The sequence below is a fragment of the Dromiciops gliroides genome, chromosome 3 (assembly GCF_019393635.1).
Source record: "Dromiciops gliroides isolate mDroGli1 chromosome 3, mDroGli1.pri, whole genome shotgun sequence".
Lineage (NCBI taxonomy): Eukaryota > Metazoa > Chordata > Mammalia > Microbiotheria > Microbiotheriidae > Dromiciops > Dromiciops gliroides.
In genome coordinates, this window is record NC_057863.1 from 377,272,618 (window position 1) to 377,291,990 (window position 19,373).

General features: G+C 41.6%; 1 protein-coding gene across 1 annotated transcript in view; it reads left to right on the top strand.

Annotated features, from left to right (window-relative positions):
- LCT (lactase) overlaps nucleotides 1-19,373 on the top strand; it is a 55,970-nt gene that overhangs the window by 23,105 nt on the left and 13,492 nt on the right. Inside the window, 8 exon segments of the mRNA XM_043993562.1 lie at nucleotides 3,292-3,931; nucleotides 7,097-8,647; nucleotides 9,504-9,772; nucleotides 11,493-11,783; nucleotides 15,276-15,291; nucleotides 15,294-15,343; nucleotides 15,345-15,402; nucleotides 15,405-15,486. Coding sequence (XP_043849497.1) covers nucleotides 3,292-3,931; nucleotides 7,097-8,647; nucleotides 9,504-9,772; nucleotides 11,493-11,783; nucleotides 15,276-15,291; nucleotides 15,294-15,343; nucleotides 15,345-15,402; nucleotides 15,405-15,486 — 2,957 coding nt within the window.

The following is a 19,373-nucleotide window of genomic DNA, read 5'->3' on the forward strand; positions in this document are numbered from 1 at the left end:
TATACAAGATAAATTGGATATGATGAACAGAGGGAAAGCACTAGAATTAAGATGGCTTGGGGAAGGCTTCCTGTAGGAGGTGGGATTTTATCTGGGACAAAGGAAGCCACAGAAGTCAGTAGGTAAGGAGGGAGAATATTCCAGGTATGGGGGACAGCCAGAGAAAATGCCCAGAGCTGAGAGGCAAATCTTATTCCTGCAATAGCCAGGAGACCAGTGTCACTGAATTAAAGAGTACCTGGGGTGGGGTGGGGGTAAGGTGTGAGAAGACTGGCAAGGTAGGAAGAGGATGAAATCGATCTGTGTTTTAGAAAAATAATTTTAGGGGCATCTAGGTGGCGCAGTGGATAGAGCACTAGCCCTGGATTCAGGAGGACCTGAGTTCAAACCCGGCCTCAGACACTTAACAATTACTAGCTGTGTGACCCTGGGCAAGTCACTTAACCCCCATTGCCTCACCAAAAAAAAAAAAAAAAAGATTCTACAGAAATAGGGGAGGTGCGGGGGTAGGGGGAAGATTCAGTGAGAAAGATAATGAGTTTTGTTTTGGACAGATTGAATTTAAGATATTTATTGGACATCCAGTTTGAGGTATCTGAAAGGCACTTGAAGATGTGAGACTGAAGGTCAGCAGAGATCAGGGCAGGAAAGGTAGATTTTAGAATCATGGGCATAGAGGTGGTAATTAAATCCACGAGAGATGATGAGATCACCACTGAAGTAGTAGAGAGGGAGGGGAGAAAGGGGCCCAGGACAGACCCTGAGGGACACTTGTGGTTAAAAGGTATGATCTAGAGAACGATCCAGCAAAGGAGACAGAAGAAGGTCATACAGGTAGGAAGAGAACCAGGAGAGAGTGGTGCCCCAAAAACCTAGAAAGAGAAGAAAGGAGGAGGATCAAGGAAGAGAGAGGGATGAACAGTGTCAAAGGTAAGAGAGGAAAGAGGGGAGTGAGGACTGAGAAAAGACCAATGGATTTGACACCTAAGAGATCATTAGTAACTTTGGAGAGAGTAATCTCAGTGGAATGATAAGGTTGACAACCAGATTGTAAGGGGTCAAGAAGAAAGTGAGTAGAGTGAAAGTGGAGGCGCCTATTGTAGACCACCTTTTCAAGGAGTTGAACTACAAAGGGTAGAAGAGATATAGGATGATAATGATTGGGATGGAAGTATCAAGTGAGAGTTTTTTTTCTGGAGAGGGAAGACATGGACATGTTTGTAGGCAATAGGAAACTAGCCAGTAGAGATGGAGGGATTGCAAATAAGTGAAAGAGTGGGGATGGCATAAGGAGCAATCTGTTGGAGGAAAAGGGATGGAATGGGGTCAGTTGAACAAGTAGAGTGTTAGCCTTGATATGGAGTAAGGCCACTTCATCATATGAAACAGGGATGAAGGAGAAGAAAGTAGCAGGAGTATATATCTATATCCATATACACATACATATATGTGTGCATGTTTGTATATGTATACATGTGTATATACACATACATATATGCGTGTATTCGTGCAAAACAAATTTCCACATAAGTGATGTTGAAAGAAGGGAAGAGAGAGAGAAGGAAAGAAAGAAAGAAGGAAGGAAGGAGGGAAGAAAGAAAGAAACTATGCTTCAGTCTGCACTCTGACCCTATCATCTCTCTATCTAAAGGTGGGTAGTGTGTTGTTTAAAATCTAAATGTGGGTTCTAATCTGTCCCCCCCAGTTTTGGGGAAACTGGCTAAAATCACTGATAAAGTCACCAAGAGTTTAGGCTTTTAAGGGTTTATTAAAAGATATAAGATAGTAAAGAGAGAGAAAGATTGAGAACAGATTTCTTATAGCATGGAAATCGTAATCTTCCTAATCTCCCACATGAAGTCCTGCCACCAAAATTGATGTCTCGAATCCAAAAAGGAAGAAATTCTTCCTCCTTCATGTCCTCCTCCCAGAAATGGGAGGTTCTTCAAGCTGATTGGCTAGCGTCATTCAAATCCATTGGTTCACTGGATTCAAAGGTGGTCTGGAGTTAAGTTCAAAGTTTTTAGCTTCTGAGAACAATACCTTCTTAAGGCCTAGCTAGATGTGCTTATAATCTAGTTAACAATTGGTTTACATTAATCTTCAGGTGGGCATTTGAGTATCTGCTAAATCCCTTTATCTACCACATTCCATTATCTTCACACAGTAGCATGTTTCATCATGTCTTTTTGAATTGTTGTTGTTGGTTATTGTGTTGTTCCAAGTTCCTAAGGCTTTCAGAATTTATTATCTTTCCAATATTGTTATTGTATCAATTGTTCTGGTTCTGCTCACTTCGCTTTGCATCAGTTCCACAAGTCTTCTTAGGTTTTCTGAAACTATTCCCTTCATCATTTCTCATAGCACAATAGTATTCCATCACAATCATTTACCAAAACTTACTCAGCCATCTACAATTGATGGGCATCCCCTCAGTTTCCAATTCTTTGCCACTACATAAAAAGAGCTGCTATAAATGTTTTTGCATACTTGGGTCCTTTCCTTCTTCCAATTGATCAATAACCATTTATTAAGCACCTACTATGTTCCAGTCACTGTGCTAAGTGCTGGGGATACAAATAAGAAAAAGAAAGACAGTCCCTGCCCTCAAGGAGTTTACAATCTAATGGAGGGAGACAACATAGAAGAGGAAGCTGAAAGGGGGCAGCTAGGTGGTGCAGTGGATAAAGCACCCTCCCTGGATTCAGGAGGACCTGAGTTCAAATCTGGCCCCAGACACTTGACATGTACTAGCTGTGTGACCCCAGTCAAGTCACTTAACCCTCATTGCCCCACCAAAAAACAAACAAAAGTATGGCACAGAGAGGCCAAATAATATGCCCAGCAATAGGATATTGTAAGGATACGATATAGGATTTGAACTCAGATCTTTTTTTAAATCATAAAAGTATTTATTATTTTCCAGTTACATGCAAAGGTAGTTTCCAGGATTTGTTTTTATAAGATTTTGAATTCCAAAACTTTCTCCCTCCTTCCCTTCCTTCCTCCCCTCCCCAAGACAGAAATCAATCTGACATAGGTTTTATATGTACAATCACATCAAACATAGTCAGATCTTCTGACTCTAGGCCCAGTGTTCTGTCTGTTCAGGCACCCAGATGCCCTCTCGCAGTCCTCTTAGACCAGAAGTTGTGGAAGAGGGGTCACTAGAAGCAACTGAAGTTTCCTCCTGTGGAGTTCCCTGTCTCCGTGGGGAAAAAATAAAAAAGCTTCTCTCAAGCCGCGCTCTCTTCTCTCTCCTCCCCTCTCTCTCTCCCTCCTTTCCCAAAGGTGGCTCACTCCATCCTCAAGGCTCATGCCAAGGCTTGGCATCACTACGATCGCCACCATCGCGGCCAGCAGCAAGGGCAGGTGGGGATCGTGCTGAACTCGGATTGGGCAGAGCCCTTCTCTGCCCAGGAGCCGGAGGACGTGAGGGCCGCGGAGCGCTACCTGCACTCCATGCTGGGCTGGTTCGCCCACCCGCTCTTCGTGGATGGTGACTACCCTGACACCCTGAGGGCCCAAATCCGGCGGAAAAACAGCCAGTGTGGCCGCTCCGTTGCCCAGATCCCCACCTTTACCGAGGAAGAGAAGCTTCTCTTGAAAGGTTCCTCGGACTTTCTCGGCCTGTCTCATTATACCTCTCGTCTGATCAGGGATGCCCAGAATGATTCCTGTGTCCCGGACTATGACAGCCTCCGGGGCTTCTCCCAGCACGTGGACCCCACCTGGCCCCAGACCTCAGCCTCCTGGCTCCGGGTGGTGCCCTGGGGTCTCAGGAGACTCTTACAGTTTGTGTCTCTGGAATATACCAAAGGGAATGTCCCGATCTACCTGACTGGCAACGGCCTGCCGATAGAAGGCAGAAACCTTGATGACTCTGCAAGAAGAGACTATCTCAATCTCTACATCAATGAGGTGCTCAAAGGTAAGGGCTCCCACATCTCTTTAGTTCTTTTTTTTTTTAATTTTTTAAATTAAAAAAAAATTTTTTTTATTAGTGAGGCAATTGGGGTTAAGTGACTTGCCCCGGGTCACACAGCTAGTAAGTATTAAGTGTCTGAGGCCGGATTTGAACTCAGGTACTCCTGACTCCAGGGCCGGTGCTCTATCCACTGCGCCACCTAGCTGCCCCCTCTTTAGTTCTTTAAGGTTTCCAGCGCACGTTCCTTTACAAAAACTCAGGAGGAAGGTGGAGCCAACGTTGTCAACCCCATTTTACAGATGAGGATATTGGGGCTCCTAGAGACTAAAGAATCAGAACCGGGATTTGAACTCAGGCCTCTTGACTCCAAGTCCAGCATTCTCTCGGCTACCTTCTGCAACCTCTAAGAACAGGGTTTGTTCCTTTGTCAAATTCCAATCCATCACCCAGGTTCTGGCTGTTTCTTTTACCTGGAATGCCCCCCTCTTAACCCTCTTCCTTTTGTGTCGTTTGAAATATTGGGGAAAGCCTGTCTCTGTTCTAAGTTATTGGGGAACTTAGTTGGGGTTTCTAATATATTGCTACTTGTAAATTAGAGGCGATTGCACCAGTCTTTGGCATTAAGCATTTGTTATAAATTTGACCAAGTAAACCCAGCATAGAATCCCAGGAAGGGGGCTGGGCAGAGAGCCCCGGGGTAAGGTCAGTATCTGAGAGAGGCGTAGCAACAAGGGAACAGAGTGACCCCCCTCTCCCCAAGGATTTGTATCCTCTCTCAGGTAGAGGCAGGTCACTGTCCATTGATCTGAGCTAATTGGCCAGTAACATTCAGGTCCATTGACTGACATGACTTGGGGGTGCCAAGGTAAGTTAACTTCCATTAGGTAGTCAGGAAGATGAATCTACATTTCTTTTGAATTTCTACTGACTCTGGGCTGGCTCAGGGAAACCAGCCAGAGTTTCTGTGTGTGTGGGGGGGTGGGGGTTCTGGGTCCCCCCAAAACTTATTATTAATAATTTTCTTTCTCACACTTTCCCAATTTTATCCAATCCCAAGGGCCAAATAAAGCCCTTCCAGTCATTCCAGCCCACTTTCATCTTTTACATCCTCCTCCATTTCTATTTGACCTACTATATATATATCACACATTTAGGTACTTAAGTAACTGTGAAAGAAAGTGTATAATTAACTATTCCCCACACATGCATATGTCTCCATGTAGATTTGCACCATACATATTTATGCATACTTGGACACATATGCATATGCACATACACACACACACACACACACACACACACACATATATATATATACACGTCTTATCATCTCAGTTGTTTTAAAAGTAGATTTGAGAGCACATTTTGTGCTACTGGCCCTGGGTACAAAAATTGCTAGTTTATACAGGAGGGGCCAAAAGTCATGAAGGGGTTTCAATATTTAATAATGACTTTATTGTTTTTAATTTATAATACCATAGCATCATATACGGTATATCTAGGAAATGAATTTACATGTGTGAAAAATCAAATCTCATAAATAGCAAAAAATAAAGTCCCACCCAGGAGTTCTTACCAGTCCTACTATCGTCAAGTCCAATATTACTTCTACTATACCATGCTGCCTCTCATAAATTATACTTTTAAAAGTTTATATTTCCGGGGCAGCTAGATGGCACAGTGGTTAAAGCACTGGCCCTGGATTCAGGAGTACCTGAGTTCAAATCCAGCCTCAGACACTTGACACTAGTTGTGTGACCCTGGGCAAGTCACTTAACCCCCATTGCCTTAAAAAAAAAAAGAATATTAAAAATTTATATTTCCATAGCACTTTAAAGTTACAAAGTTTTTGTTGTTGAGTTGTTTTCAGTCATGTCCAACTCCTTGTGACTCCCCCCACCCCCCACTCCCTGTGGTTTTCTTGACAAAGATACTGGAGTGATTTGCCATTTCTTTCTCCATCTCATTTTATAGATGAGGAAACTGAGGCAAACAGGGCTAAGTGACTTGCCCAAGGTCACATAGCTAGAAAGTGTCTGAGGCTGGATTTTAATTCAGGTCTTCCCGATTTCAGGCCCACCAATCTATCCACTGTGCCATCTAGCTGCCTCAAAAGTTATTAAGTGGGGGCAGCTAGATGGCGAAGTGGATAGAGCACCGGCCCTGGAGTCAGGAGTACCTGAGTTCAAATCCGGCCTCAGACACTTAACACTTACTAGCTGTGTGACCCTGGGCAAGTCACTTAACCCCAATTGCCTCACTTAAAAAAAAAAGTTATTAAGTGTTTTATGTGATTTATTTTATTTGAAATCATGGGTTTAAGAGCAGAAAGAAACATCAGAGGCCTCCTATCTAACATCCTCATTTTACAGATGAGAAAACCAAAACCCAGGAAGGTGATTTGTCACCTAGGTCACACAGAGCTAAGTGTCAGAGATAGGATTTTAATACAGTGAGGAAACTGAACGTCAGAGAGATTAAGTGACTTGACTGATCTCCCCCCAACTAAAAGATGGTAGAATTGGAAATCAAAGCCTTCTGACTCTTAAGTCCAAAGTCCAAAGCTTTCTATGAAGTCTTAATCACACAAGCATGGGCTAATTTTTACACAGTTGGCTTAAGTGCTGAGCTATAATGTAACCTGATTGAATCACAGCTTGATACACAAGTTCAGGTCAGATAATGTACCTCCAAACACAACTGAACCCAAATTTCGGTTCTAAATCTTAAGGTTCTATTTGATAATACTTCACTCATGCCTGTTTGGTGATTCAGACCAAGGAATTAGCCACCTGGTTCTTCCGTGAGAGAGAATGGCCCCTAGAATATTGGGTTTATTTGTCCTTTTATCACAAAAAGGTTTAGCAATTTTGTGCTGAGGTTGATAAGGAAGAGTAGCAAAACAATTTTAATGAGTTATTTATAGTATAGAAACCAATGTACCAATGGGGGGGGGTTCTAAAGCTATATTGTTTAAAGTTGAAATTGATTGCTATCGATTGGGTGAAAGAGGTAAAGGTATGCTTGTTTCTTTTATCTGGAGGGGCAAAAATATGAGTTGACTACCTTTTCTGAAGTATGAATACTTCCAAGTTTTTCACCAGAAAAAGAAAACTTGAAAAGACAAAAAGGATTTTAACGTTCATTGCTTCTATTTTGTCTTCTTAGCGATCAAGATGGACTTGGTGGATGTTCGGTCCTACATTGTTCGTTCCCTCATCGATGGCTTTGAAGGCCCATCAGGTTATAACCAAAGATTTGGGCTACACTACGTGAATTTCGAAGATGGCAGCAGACCAAGAACTCCCAGGAAGTCTGCCTATTTTTTCTCCAGCCTTGTTGAAAAGAATGGCTTCCTGACTAAAGAGATAGACAGACCTTCTCGACCACTCATTTATACCCCTCCCCCCAAAATTCCAGTTACTTTGGGACCCTCAGATGTTCCTTCCAAGGCTAAGGTAGTTTGGGAAAAATTCTCCAGCCAATCCAAGTTTGAAAGAGATCTCTTCTACCACGGAACATTCAGGGATGATTTTGTGTGGGGTGTGTCCTCTTCTGCCTATCAGATTGAAGGAGGCTGGGATGCAGATGGGAAGGGCCCCAGTATTTGGGATAACTTTACCCATACACCAGGGAACAATGTGGCAAACAATGACAATGGAGATGTAGCTTGTGACAGTTACAATAAATTGGAGGAGGATCTTTATATGCTGAGAGCTTTGAGAGTCAAGGCCTACCGCTTCTCTCTCTCATGGCCTCGAATTTTCCCAACAGGGGCAATTGATTCTGTCAACAAATATGGAGTTGACTACTACAACCGGCTTATTGATGGCTTGGTGGCAAGCAATATCATTCCCCTGGTGACATTGTACCACGGGGACCTACCCCAAGCCCTGCAGGATATTGGTGGTTGGGACAACCCCGCCTTGATCGAGCTGTTTGACAGCTATGCAGACTTTTGTTTCCGTACTTTCGGTGATCGGGTTCAATTCTGGATGACATTTAATGAACCCATGTCCCTGGCATGGTTACCATATGGTGAAGGGGTATTTCCCCCAGGTGTGAAAGATCCTGGCTATGCGCCTTATAGAGTTGCCCATACGCTTATCAAAGCTCATTCCCGAGTTTACCATACATATGATGACAAGTATAGGCAGAGTCAGAAAGGAGTCATTACCCTGAGCCTCAGCTTAGACTGGGCGGAACCCAAGTCACCTAACTTGCCGAAAGATGTCGAGGCAGCCGATAGGGTTCTGCAGTTTGACCTGGGCTGGTTTGCCCACCCCATCTTCAAAAATGGAGACTACCCAGATGCCATGAAGTGGAAAGTAGGGAATAGGAGTGAGCTACAAAATTTAGCCACTTCTCGCCTCCCCACCTTCACAGAGGAAGAAAAGAGGTACATTAGAAACACGGCAGATGTCTTCTGTATCAACACCTACACTACTAGAATTGTAAAATACATTACCCCTATACTCAACCCTCCTTCTTATGAAACTGATAAGGAGAGAACGGAAGAAGAGGATCCTTCTTGGCCTTCCACTGCCCTCCACGGAGCAGTGCCCTGGGGGATGAGAAGGGCCTTGAATTGGATCAAAGAAGAATATGGTGACATCCCCATTTACATCACTGAAAATGGAGTGGGATTCAAGAAATCTCAAATTGAGGATACAGATAGAATATTTTTTTATAAAACATACATCAACGAAGCTTTGAAAGGTATGTGGGCTTTTTAGCTACTTATGGAAATGTCAAATGTCCCATGGGTCATATGCCATGGATTGTTTGGCAGAATGATTGAGTTCTCTCTCTTTCTCTTTTTTTTTTTTTTTTTGGTGGGGCAATGAGGGTTAAGTGACTTACTCAGGGTCACACAGCTAGTAAGTGTCAAATGTCTGAGGCTGGATTTGAACTCAGGTCCTCCTGACTCCAGGGCCAGTGCTTTATCTACTGCACCACCTAGCTGCCCCTTGAGTTCTCTTAACAGGTCTCTCCTCCCCCACAAGTTCTATTTTATTGGTATTAGTGTTTTCCATAACTAAAACCAGCTGTTTCAGAGGGTATTCTGAGCTCTGTATGGACAGTACTGTAGGCCTTCTACCTGCCCCATCTCCTCTCACAAAGTTAACCTATCCAAATGGTACACTGCCTGCTCAATTAATTGGAGCTGGCTCCTTGAGCTTGATGAACTATTGTTGTTGAGTGTAAAGATCCAGTATAATGTTCAGTTTTCTCCAAGATACTAGGAAGAAAGGAAGGAAACAAGCCTTTACTGAACACCTTCTATGTGCCAGACACTGTACTAAGCTCTCTTTACAAATATTATCTCACTTGAGTCTCACAGACCCTGGGAATTAGGTGCTATTATTATCCCCATTTTACAGGTGAAAAAACTGAGGCAGAGAGCAGTTTAGTCACTTGCCCATGGTCACACAGCTAGTAAGCATCTAAGACTGAATTTGAATTCAAGTCTTCTTCATTACAGGCCCAGTACTCTCTCTGTTGTACCACCTTGAAGCCTAAATTCACAGCAAAACACTGTTCTTTGACTGTTCTCCCTTTAAAATTTTATCAGCCTACAGTCTAGATGGCGTCAACCTTCGAGGGTATGTGGCTTGGTCCCTGATGGACAACTTTGAGTGGCTGAATGGCTACAGTGTAAAGTTTGGACTATACCAGGTAGATTTTAATGACCCCAACAGACCCCGGACTGCAAGAACTTCAGCCAGATACTACACAGATGTTATCAGCAACAATGGCATGCCTCTGGACAAAGAGGATGAGTTTTTGTACGGAGAGTTTCCTAAGGGTTTCATCTGGAGTACAGCCTCAGCTGCCTATCAGGTAAGTGGGGAGCAGGGCAGGAAATCTGTGCCTCATGTTGGGCATCGTTGTTTTGTTTTGCTTCTTTGACTGAAAGTCCCGCTGAGGGAACTGGGTTGGGCTGGGCTGAGATATTCTCGAGTCACAGCTGAGTTGGAAGGGATGTCAGAGGCCATCTATGCTTAAAAGTTCTTGGTTGTTGTCCCAACCACCAAGTTCAAAAGTTCTTTTCAAAACTGACCTGATGGGGGCAGCTAGGTGGCGAAGTGGATAGAACACCAGCCCTGGAGTCAGGAGGACCTGAGTTCAAATTTGGCCTCAGACACTTGACACTTACTAGCTGTGTGACCCTGGGCAAGTCACTTAACCCCGATTGCCTCACCAAAAAAAACCACAAAAACAAAAACAAACTGACCTGACGAATGGTCATCCATCTCTTGCTCTATGGCAGCCCATTCTACTTTTAGACCACTCCAAAGCAAGTTTTTCCTGACCCCAAACCTACACGTGTTTCTTTGTAACCTTTACCCTGTGGTCCTGGCTCCACCCTCCGGGCCCAAGAAGAACAAGTGCATTAACTCTTCCCTATGGCAGACTTTCAAATATTGATACAGTATTTCTGGAGAAAATAGGTTAATTCTAAACAAAAGCACTTAGTAAAAATTGCTCAGGTTATAAATATTTGAAGTCAGTGATCTTGATTTCTTGACTCATCCCTTCCACTCAGGCAAATCACTCAAATTCAGATTCAGCCAATGGTTATTAAGCATCTGCTCTCTACAAGGCAGCATGCTAGTTGCCAGAGATACAAAAGTTGTCACATTGAACTTGTAGTCTAATGGCAAAAGGACAAGTACGCAAACGGTCCACAGACCAGGCTAACTCCCACGGCTGGACAAATTCATAGCTTTATACCCAATTCACTTTCTGAGCAGCATTAAAAATAAAAATAAGATGATGCTTCTCTCCAAGAAAAGAAGGATAAGAAGTGATTAGCTGCTTGCACCTGAGTCCCTTTAAGACATTTCAGACTATAGTGAGGTCTATATTGGCTTCCTGCTTTGCAACAGGAAATAATCCTACCCTGTACATGTTGAGTTTAAGTTAATGTCTTAATCCATAAAGAATTGGGATTCTCTATACTAATCATACTCTCTGTATAGGATTGGACAATCCAAGAAGACAGTTAGGAATCTAACCAATAGCCTTGAGAGACCTGCACCACCACCCTTTTTTAAACTTTTAGTTCATAATTTGGGGAGAAAAGATGTCATTTTTTAAATGGCATTCTGCTTTTTTGGGGAAATTCTGCCTAACCAAATGGCATCTTGGCAATTTGTCTGCCTTATTCTGAGAAGGATGTCTAATTCTCTACTTCTTTCTCCTCTTCTTCATCAACTAGCATTTGTTAAGCATTTACTATGTGATAGGCAGTATAATAAATTCTGGAGATTTAAATTATTTTTCCCAGTTATGTCCAGATTTCAAGCTTAGAGACTTGAGTTAATGAAGTGCTTTAGAGGTGAGTAGCAGTTTATTTTAAATAACCAAGTTTAGGGGCAGCTAGGTGATAACAGTGGATAGAGCACTGGCCCTGGATTCGGGAGGACCCAAGTTCAAGTCCGGCCTCAGACACTTGACACTTACTAGTGGTGTGACCCTGGACAAGTCACTTAACCCCAATTGCCTCACCAAAAATAAATAAATAAATAAAATAACCAAGTTTACCTTCTCTTTTGAGATTGAAGGTGCCTGGAGAGCTGATGGCAAGGGCCTCAGTATCTGGGACACATATTCTCACACTCCCCTGAGGATTGAAAATGATGACACTGGGGACATTACCTGTGACAGCTATCACAAAATTGAAGAAGATCTGGTGGCCCTTCAGAATCTTGGCGTGTCCCACTACCGCTTCTCCATTGCCTGGTCTCGTGTTCTTCCTGATGGGACCACGAGGCAAATCAATGAAGAGGGTCTAAACTACTACGAAAGGCTCATTGATGCACTAAAGGCATCCAGTATTACACCTCAGGTAAAAGGAGGTGGGGAGGTCCGGGGAGCTTTGGCCAAAAAGAAGATACTTAAGTCAAATATGATGATAATAGTTGAAATACTCTGTTTTACCAAAAGGCACGTTATGTTTAAGCAATAAGTGTTTCTTTATATACATATGCACATACACATAATATATACATATATAGACATTTTATTTATACACCTATATTGTATACCTACATATATACCTACACATACACACAAGATACCTACATATTTATATATATGTACAAAATATCTACATATGCACATACCTACACATATATACATATATATACACACAAAATACCTACATATATACCTACACATACACACAAGATACCCACATATTTATATATATGTAAAAAAAATCTACATATACACATACCTGCCTGTATACCAATATATATACATATACCTACACATATCTACATACATATACACACAAAATACCTACATATGTATCCTACACATACACACAAGATACCTACATATTGATATATATATGTACAAAATATCTACATATGCACATACCTGCCTGTATACCAATATATATACATATGCCTACACATATATACATACATATACACAGACAAAATACCTACATATATTCACACATATAACATAAACAAAACTACTAACACACATATATACCAACATATGTATGTGCATATACACACATATCTACCTACACATTACATGCATACACACACATATATATCTACATATATACACAAACTAAAGAGGGCGCATACATATTAGGAGCCTCAATGAACTTGCCTACCTTCCTTTATCCTTGGAGAGGTTTTGGTTGGGTCACTTAGAATCAATTTTTTCCTGTTTTAATAACTAGAAGAATGAGATTAATTACTCTAGTTGATTGTGAGCACTTGATTTACAGATAAGTAGGAATATCTTCTCTAGAGAAAAAGTATTTGAATGTTCCCTGAAAATTGCCAGTGCAGACATTCAATCCGCAAAGGTCTCTTCAGCATCCATTGTAAGGTGGCACAGGTAGAGAGCCGGGCCTGCAATGAATCTTCCAGTTCAGGCAGGGTGCAGAATTTACATCAAACAAAAACAAAGAGCAATGTAAGACTTTCCTGTATCAAGATTAAAAAAATATGGCCCTGTCCAAATCTTGATGGAAAAGGTGGGGCAGCTAGGTGGAAGCAGTGGGGATAAAGCACCTGGCTCTGGATTCAGGAGGACCTGAGTTCAAATCTGACCTCAGACACTTGACACTTACTAGCTGTGTGACCCTGGGCAAGTAACTTAACCCTCACTGCCTGGCAAAACAAAAACAAAACTCAGGTATTGTTGAGAAAAGGTCAAAGGTAGTCAGGGAAGAATTCATAGCTCACATTTCTCTCTATGCTTTATAGTACATAAAGTCTTTCCTCACCTGTGGGGTAAGCAATATAAGTCCTATTATCATGAGATTGAAGTTCAGAGGGTTAAATGAATTGTTCATGGTCACATAGCTAGTAAATAATTCCAGAGCCAAAATGCAAACACAGCCTCCTGAGTTCAAATCTAGCACTTCCCACTGTACTATGCTATCTTTCCATGAAGCCACAGGACTTTAAGCTGGGCCCTGAAGGCTGTTGGATTCCTGGCATGGAGGAGGGAGTGGACTTCAGGGAAAGTACAAAGCAAATGAACAATGAAACAAAAAGGCAAATGGAGAAAATAAAAATCTTATCTCTGATGTTTAGATAGTGCCTTATGGCCTGCACACTATTTTATGTACTTTATCTTAGTTGCAGATGTCAGTTACCCATCCATGTTCATAGTGTAAAGTGAGCAAGGATTTAAAACCCAGCAAGTCATGATTCCTGTTCCAAATCTCCTATCCACCAGGCTGTACTGACTCTATTCGTGTCAGTATAGGCATGGGAGGAATTGTCATTCAGTCAGTAAACATTTATTAATGCCTATTATGTTCCAACACTGTTTTAATCGTAGGAATTTAAAAAAAAAAAAAAAGGAAGAAGCAGTTCCTGCTCTCAAGAAACCACTTATGTTTACATGACTTCACATGTAAAATGGGCATCTCAGTGGGAGGAGGAGAGGCTAAAGGGAGGGAGAGAATCTGGAAATTAAAATTTTAACAGGGGCAGCTAGGTGGCGCAGTGGATAAAGCACCGCCCTGGAGTCAGGAGGACCTGAGTTCAATCCGACCTCAGACACTTGACACTTACTAGCTGTGGTGACCCTGGCAAGTCACTTAACCCTCATTGCCCCACAAAAGAAAATAATAATAATAATTAACAAATGAATGTTTCTAGGAAGTTCATAGGAAGAATGGGGAAGACAACATGCAAACTAGCCCATGTATATACAAGATTTAGAAAGGACAATTGGAATATATCTCAGAAAGGAGCATTCACACTAAGGGAATTAGGAAGGTTTCTTATAGAAGGTGAACGTAAAACCAAGAGTCAGGGGTGAAGAGGGAGAGCATTGTAGCGTGGAGAGTCTGGAGATAGATTGGAGCATCGTAAGAGACTTTGTCTTGACTGGAATGGCTTGTATGTGTTGGGGAACAAGGGGGAGAGGCAGGAGAAAAGAATTCAATGCAATCTAGGCCCCGCTGTTAAACTTCTACCACATGCAGGGCACCCTGCCTAGGTTCTGGAGATAGGAAGCTGAGAAATTACATAGTTCTTTCCCTCAAGGAGCTTATAGTCTAGTAGGGTTATGAAACAAGTGCACAAATCACTAGAATGCAAGTTAGGATGTAGTAATGTGCTGGCTTTTATGAAAATGGAGGGCATGTGCTAGTGTTGGAACGGGGAGACAACTAAATGAACAAAAGGCCACTGAAGGGTCGTTCTATGAGAAGAATCTTAATCACAAAAAACACTTCCAGGGGGGGGCAGCTAGGTAGCTCGGTGTATAGAGCACTGGCCCTGGATTCAAGAGACCTGAGTTCAAATCCGCCTCAACACGACACTTACTAGCTATGTGAGCCTGGCAAGTCACTTAACCCTCATTGCCCCTCCAAAAAAACCCAAAACCCCCAAAACCAAAAAAAACCCACTTCCAGATATTATTGGATAATGTCACTTGGCACTGAATACCTTCAACAGCGAACTTCTCGTCCCCTTTAGACCAAGATTATTTTCACAAATTTCCAATAGATATCATCTGAGAGGGGACAACCCAGGCTTCTTTTTTTAATTTGTTTCTTGCTATTTATTTTGAAGTATCATCAGTACCTGGAATGTAAAATATATCATCATGAAACATAAATACAAATACATTGCAATGATTTTGATTTGAGTACCCACTTTGAACTATTCATCTTGCAAGTATAAGATTGATTTAGTTTCTTCCTGAATTAAGTGACAAAGACTTTGACACTAGAGGATGTGAGGGAGATATGGCTTCTCTCAAGTCTCCTGTGGAACAGTGTGAGTTGAAAGTAGACAGAAGTCTGGATTAGAGGCAATTTTCCTGATGTGGCTTTTTTTCCCCCCCATAGGTCACTCTTTACCACTGGACCTGCCCCAGGCACTCCAGAATGTTGGAGGCTGGGAGAATGATACCATAGGTCCAGAGGTTTAAGGAGTATGCAGATGTGCTCTTCAGAAGGCTGGGAGATAAGTTGAAATTTGGATCACTATCAATGAGCCTTTCCGTCATTGCCAACTTGGGCCATGCTACGGAACAGCAGCTCCCGGTAAGGGCCCTAGGTCTGATTTTTTTTTATCTTATGTTTGCAAAAATTTCTAAGTTGCAGGGTTAGACAAAGAAAAACCAAAGTCTCCAAGCCAAGAAAATAGGTATTGAGAGAGGGATCCTGTCTCACAATAAGGCCAGTCTCAGGTCTAAGACCCAAAGACCCTGAGCCTCAGATCCAAGGATATTTATATACAATAAGCTCCTTCCACAATAGTGACACAATCCAAGTGGTACATATACAATATATATTTTTTTAAAATTTTCTTTGTTTTTGGGGATTTTTTTTTGGCAGAGCAATGAGTTAAGGGACTTGCCCAGGGTCACACAGATTGTAATGTAAGTGTCTGAGGCCAGATTTGAACTCAGGGTCCTCCTGAATCCAGGGCCAGTGCTTTATCCACTGCACCACCTACCTGCCCCCTACATGTACAATAATTATGAAGTAAAGAGAATGATACCATTCGTCTGCCATCATCCAGTGGCTAGAGCAGTGATTTCAATTTCTGCCTAACAGAGGTTCCAAACCGAAATGGAATCCACTAGGAGTGCATTTGGGGCATTCCCACCAAGTTGATGGCCATCCATCATACTGATATTCCAACCTTTAACTCTGGTGGTTCCTTTCAGCTCAGAAGTTACTATTTTTGGCATTTGACCTTTAAGCTGTTGTAATGCATAGACCACATTGAATTGAGTGGATGGATATCAGTTATGTGTGGTTTCTAGACCAGTTTACAGTATAGTATGTATATAAGCTCACTAATATCTGTCTTACTTACTCCCTTATTATTTGCTTTAAGCATACTAAAGCAGACCTAAACCTATTAAATCACTGATTATTACCATAGTTAAATCACTTCTATAGGAGGGGTGGGGAAATCTCACTCATACTTTTTGGTTGGTGATATGTTCTTAGAACTATAGAAAACACAGAGCTTAGCTCAGTGGGATAAGTGGGGTAAAACCTGATAGACGGAATGAGGTCTTAGACATTTCTGTTCCACAGATGGAAAATATGCCTAGATTCTGATATCTCATCTCTTCCTCCACAAAGTATTCCTGAAAAGAGATACTGATTTTTTTGCCCTCATGAAGCATAGTGGGTGTTGAACTATAAAGAATCGGAGGAATCATCTAGTCCAGTCTCTTAATTTTACATATAAGGAAACTGAAGTCCAACAGGTCAAGTGACTTGTCCAAGGTCATATAACCAATGATAGAGACAGGCCTTGAATCCAGGTCTCCAGATTTCTAGCTCAGGTAACTCAGGGTATTTCTACACAGGGCTGATTTATTTTTTATTTTTAGTTTTAATTTTTTAGTGAGGCAATTGGGGTTAAGTGACTTGCCCAGGGTCACAACAGCTAGTAAGTTTAAGTGTCTAAGGCCGGATTTGAACTCAGGTACTCCTGACTCCAGAGGAGAACGGTGCTCTGATCCCGTGCGCCACCTAGCTGCCCCTCACATGGCTGATTTTAAACATGAAATCTGTAAAACTCACTCTTTCTCTTTTCCATCTCTCTCCAAATGTTGGGGTGTCAAGATTTATATTAACTACAGTTTATGATAAAATGGACTAACATACAAAATAAGAAATTCATTTTCAGAAATGATCAATATGAAGAAATATTTTTTGCTTCCCTTCCCCTCCCTTTCCTTGCCTAGTGGAAGGAGGTAGAATGGGGGGGGGAAATGAATGCTTGATAATTGAAATATATATATATTAGTATTTAAGAAAAAAATAGGGGGCAGCTATGGCAGTGCAGTAATAAAGCCCTGGCTCTGGATTCAGGAGAACCTGAGTTCAAATTCCACCTCAGACACTTGACACATTACTCACTATGTGACCCTGGGCGAGTCACTTAACCCTCATTGCCTCACCAAAAAAGAAAAAAGGCAAAAAAGTATAAATTCCTTGTGAAAATGGATTTAGTTTCTCTTATTTGTTTCCCTAGCACTTGCACATAGTAGGTGCTTAATAAAATAATTGTTGGTTGATTGTAAAAACAAAAACAAAAAGTTAATATACCCCTGACATATAAATCCTTCATAAATTTGCATGTCTTGCTTAGTTCATTTTATTTTTTTTTGATTTTTTGTTTTTTTAGTGAGGCAATTGGGTTAAGTGACTTGCCCAGGGTCACACAGCTAGTAAGTGTTATGTGTCTGAGGCTGGATTTGAACTTAGGTACTCCTGACTCCAGGGGCTGTGCTCTATCCACTGCGCCACATAGCTCCCTTTAGTTCATTTTAAATTTCAAAACTCTTATAAGATGAGCATTGGTCTTGCCCTCCATTCAGAGTCATAACACTACATAACCATGAAAAGAATTTTAAAATTATGACAATGATGTTCTGATGGCCCTCTATAGGGTTATATAAAGCTAAATCAACTTCCTAGAGTGGGAAAAGGGAAATTTATCAAGATTTAGTCTCTGTTGACTCTTTAGAAAACCTTCATTTCCTCATCTTTCATTCTGTGTTCCTGAAGCATTCTTATGATAATTGACTTGCATTCTCAGGCACTGGTATATGATTATGGGGAAAGGGATGCTTTCATGTAGGGGACCATTTTTATTGCTAATGAAGTATTTCTATCTTTGTACTTTTTTGTTGTTGACATTCTGATTTACTCTATCCATTCATTCAACATAGAGGCAGGTAGGTGGCACAATGGATAGACCTGGAGTCAGAAAGATCTGAGTTCAAATCAAGCATCAGATACTGACATAGCTGTGTGACCTTGGGAAAATCACTTAACCTTAATTAACTTTAACTTAATTAATTAACTTAACACTTAATCTCAGTGTCATCATCTGTAACATGGGATTTACAAGGCTACAAATCTCCCAGGGTTGTTTAAGGGAAAAAAAATGATATATAATTTTATAAAGTATTCTACAAACCTTAAAAGCATATATGTGAGTCATTATTATTGTTTTGTTATTGACATGTATCTGCTGAGTATCAGCTCCAGCAGAACACCTGGCCTGTTGGTGAGGCAGAGATGAAGAATTATAACACTCGGGGGGGGCAGCTAGATGGCGCAGGTGGATAGAGCACCAGCCCTGGATTCAGAGGACCTGAGTTCAAATCCGCCTCAGAACATTTGACACTTACTGGCTGTGTGACCCTGGGCAAGTCAACCCCAATTGCCTCACAAAAAAAAAAAAAAATTTTAAGAATTTATAACACTGAGGTTCTACTCCCAAGGATGATGTGGCTGGAGACATCCTGCATAAACTACATGAAAATCTAAATGAATAGTATAGGGGCAGCTAGTGGCACAGTGGATAGAGCAACCACCCTGGAGTCAGGAAGACCTGAGTTCAAATAACGGCCTCAAGACATTACACTACTAGCTGTTTGGATCTGGGCAAGTAACTTAACCACCAATTGCCTACACCAAAAAAAAATTAATAATAATAAATAAATAAATGATACTATAAGGCAGTATAAGCTGAAACAGGCCAAATGAGAGGTAGAGACAATAATGCTATAAGGCTTAAGAAGAGAAAGACAGGGGGCACTAGTGGCACAGTGGATAAACACCGGCCCTGAATCTGGCCTCAGACATTGACACTTACTAGCTGTGTGACCCTGGCAAGTCACTTATTGCCCAGCCAAAAAAAAGAGGAAAGAAGAAGAAAGACACACATGGGGGTGAGGTGGTTCAAAGAGATCTCTGTGGGGGCAAGGGAGAATTTGAGTCAGGTCTTCAAGGATGGGGAGTAGGATTTGATAGCTGTGTTGGGGTGTAGCATTTCAGGTGGGTGGAAAGAGAAAAGTGAAGTGTTAGCTGTCTGGAGTAGAGACTTTCTACTGTGGAGTAGTAGAAGATAAGGCTTGAAAAAAATAAGGTGGAGCCAGATGGTGTGAGTTTGATTAGGCCTTAGCA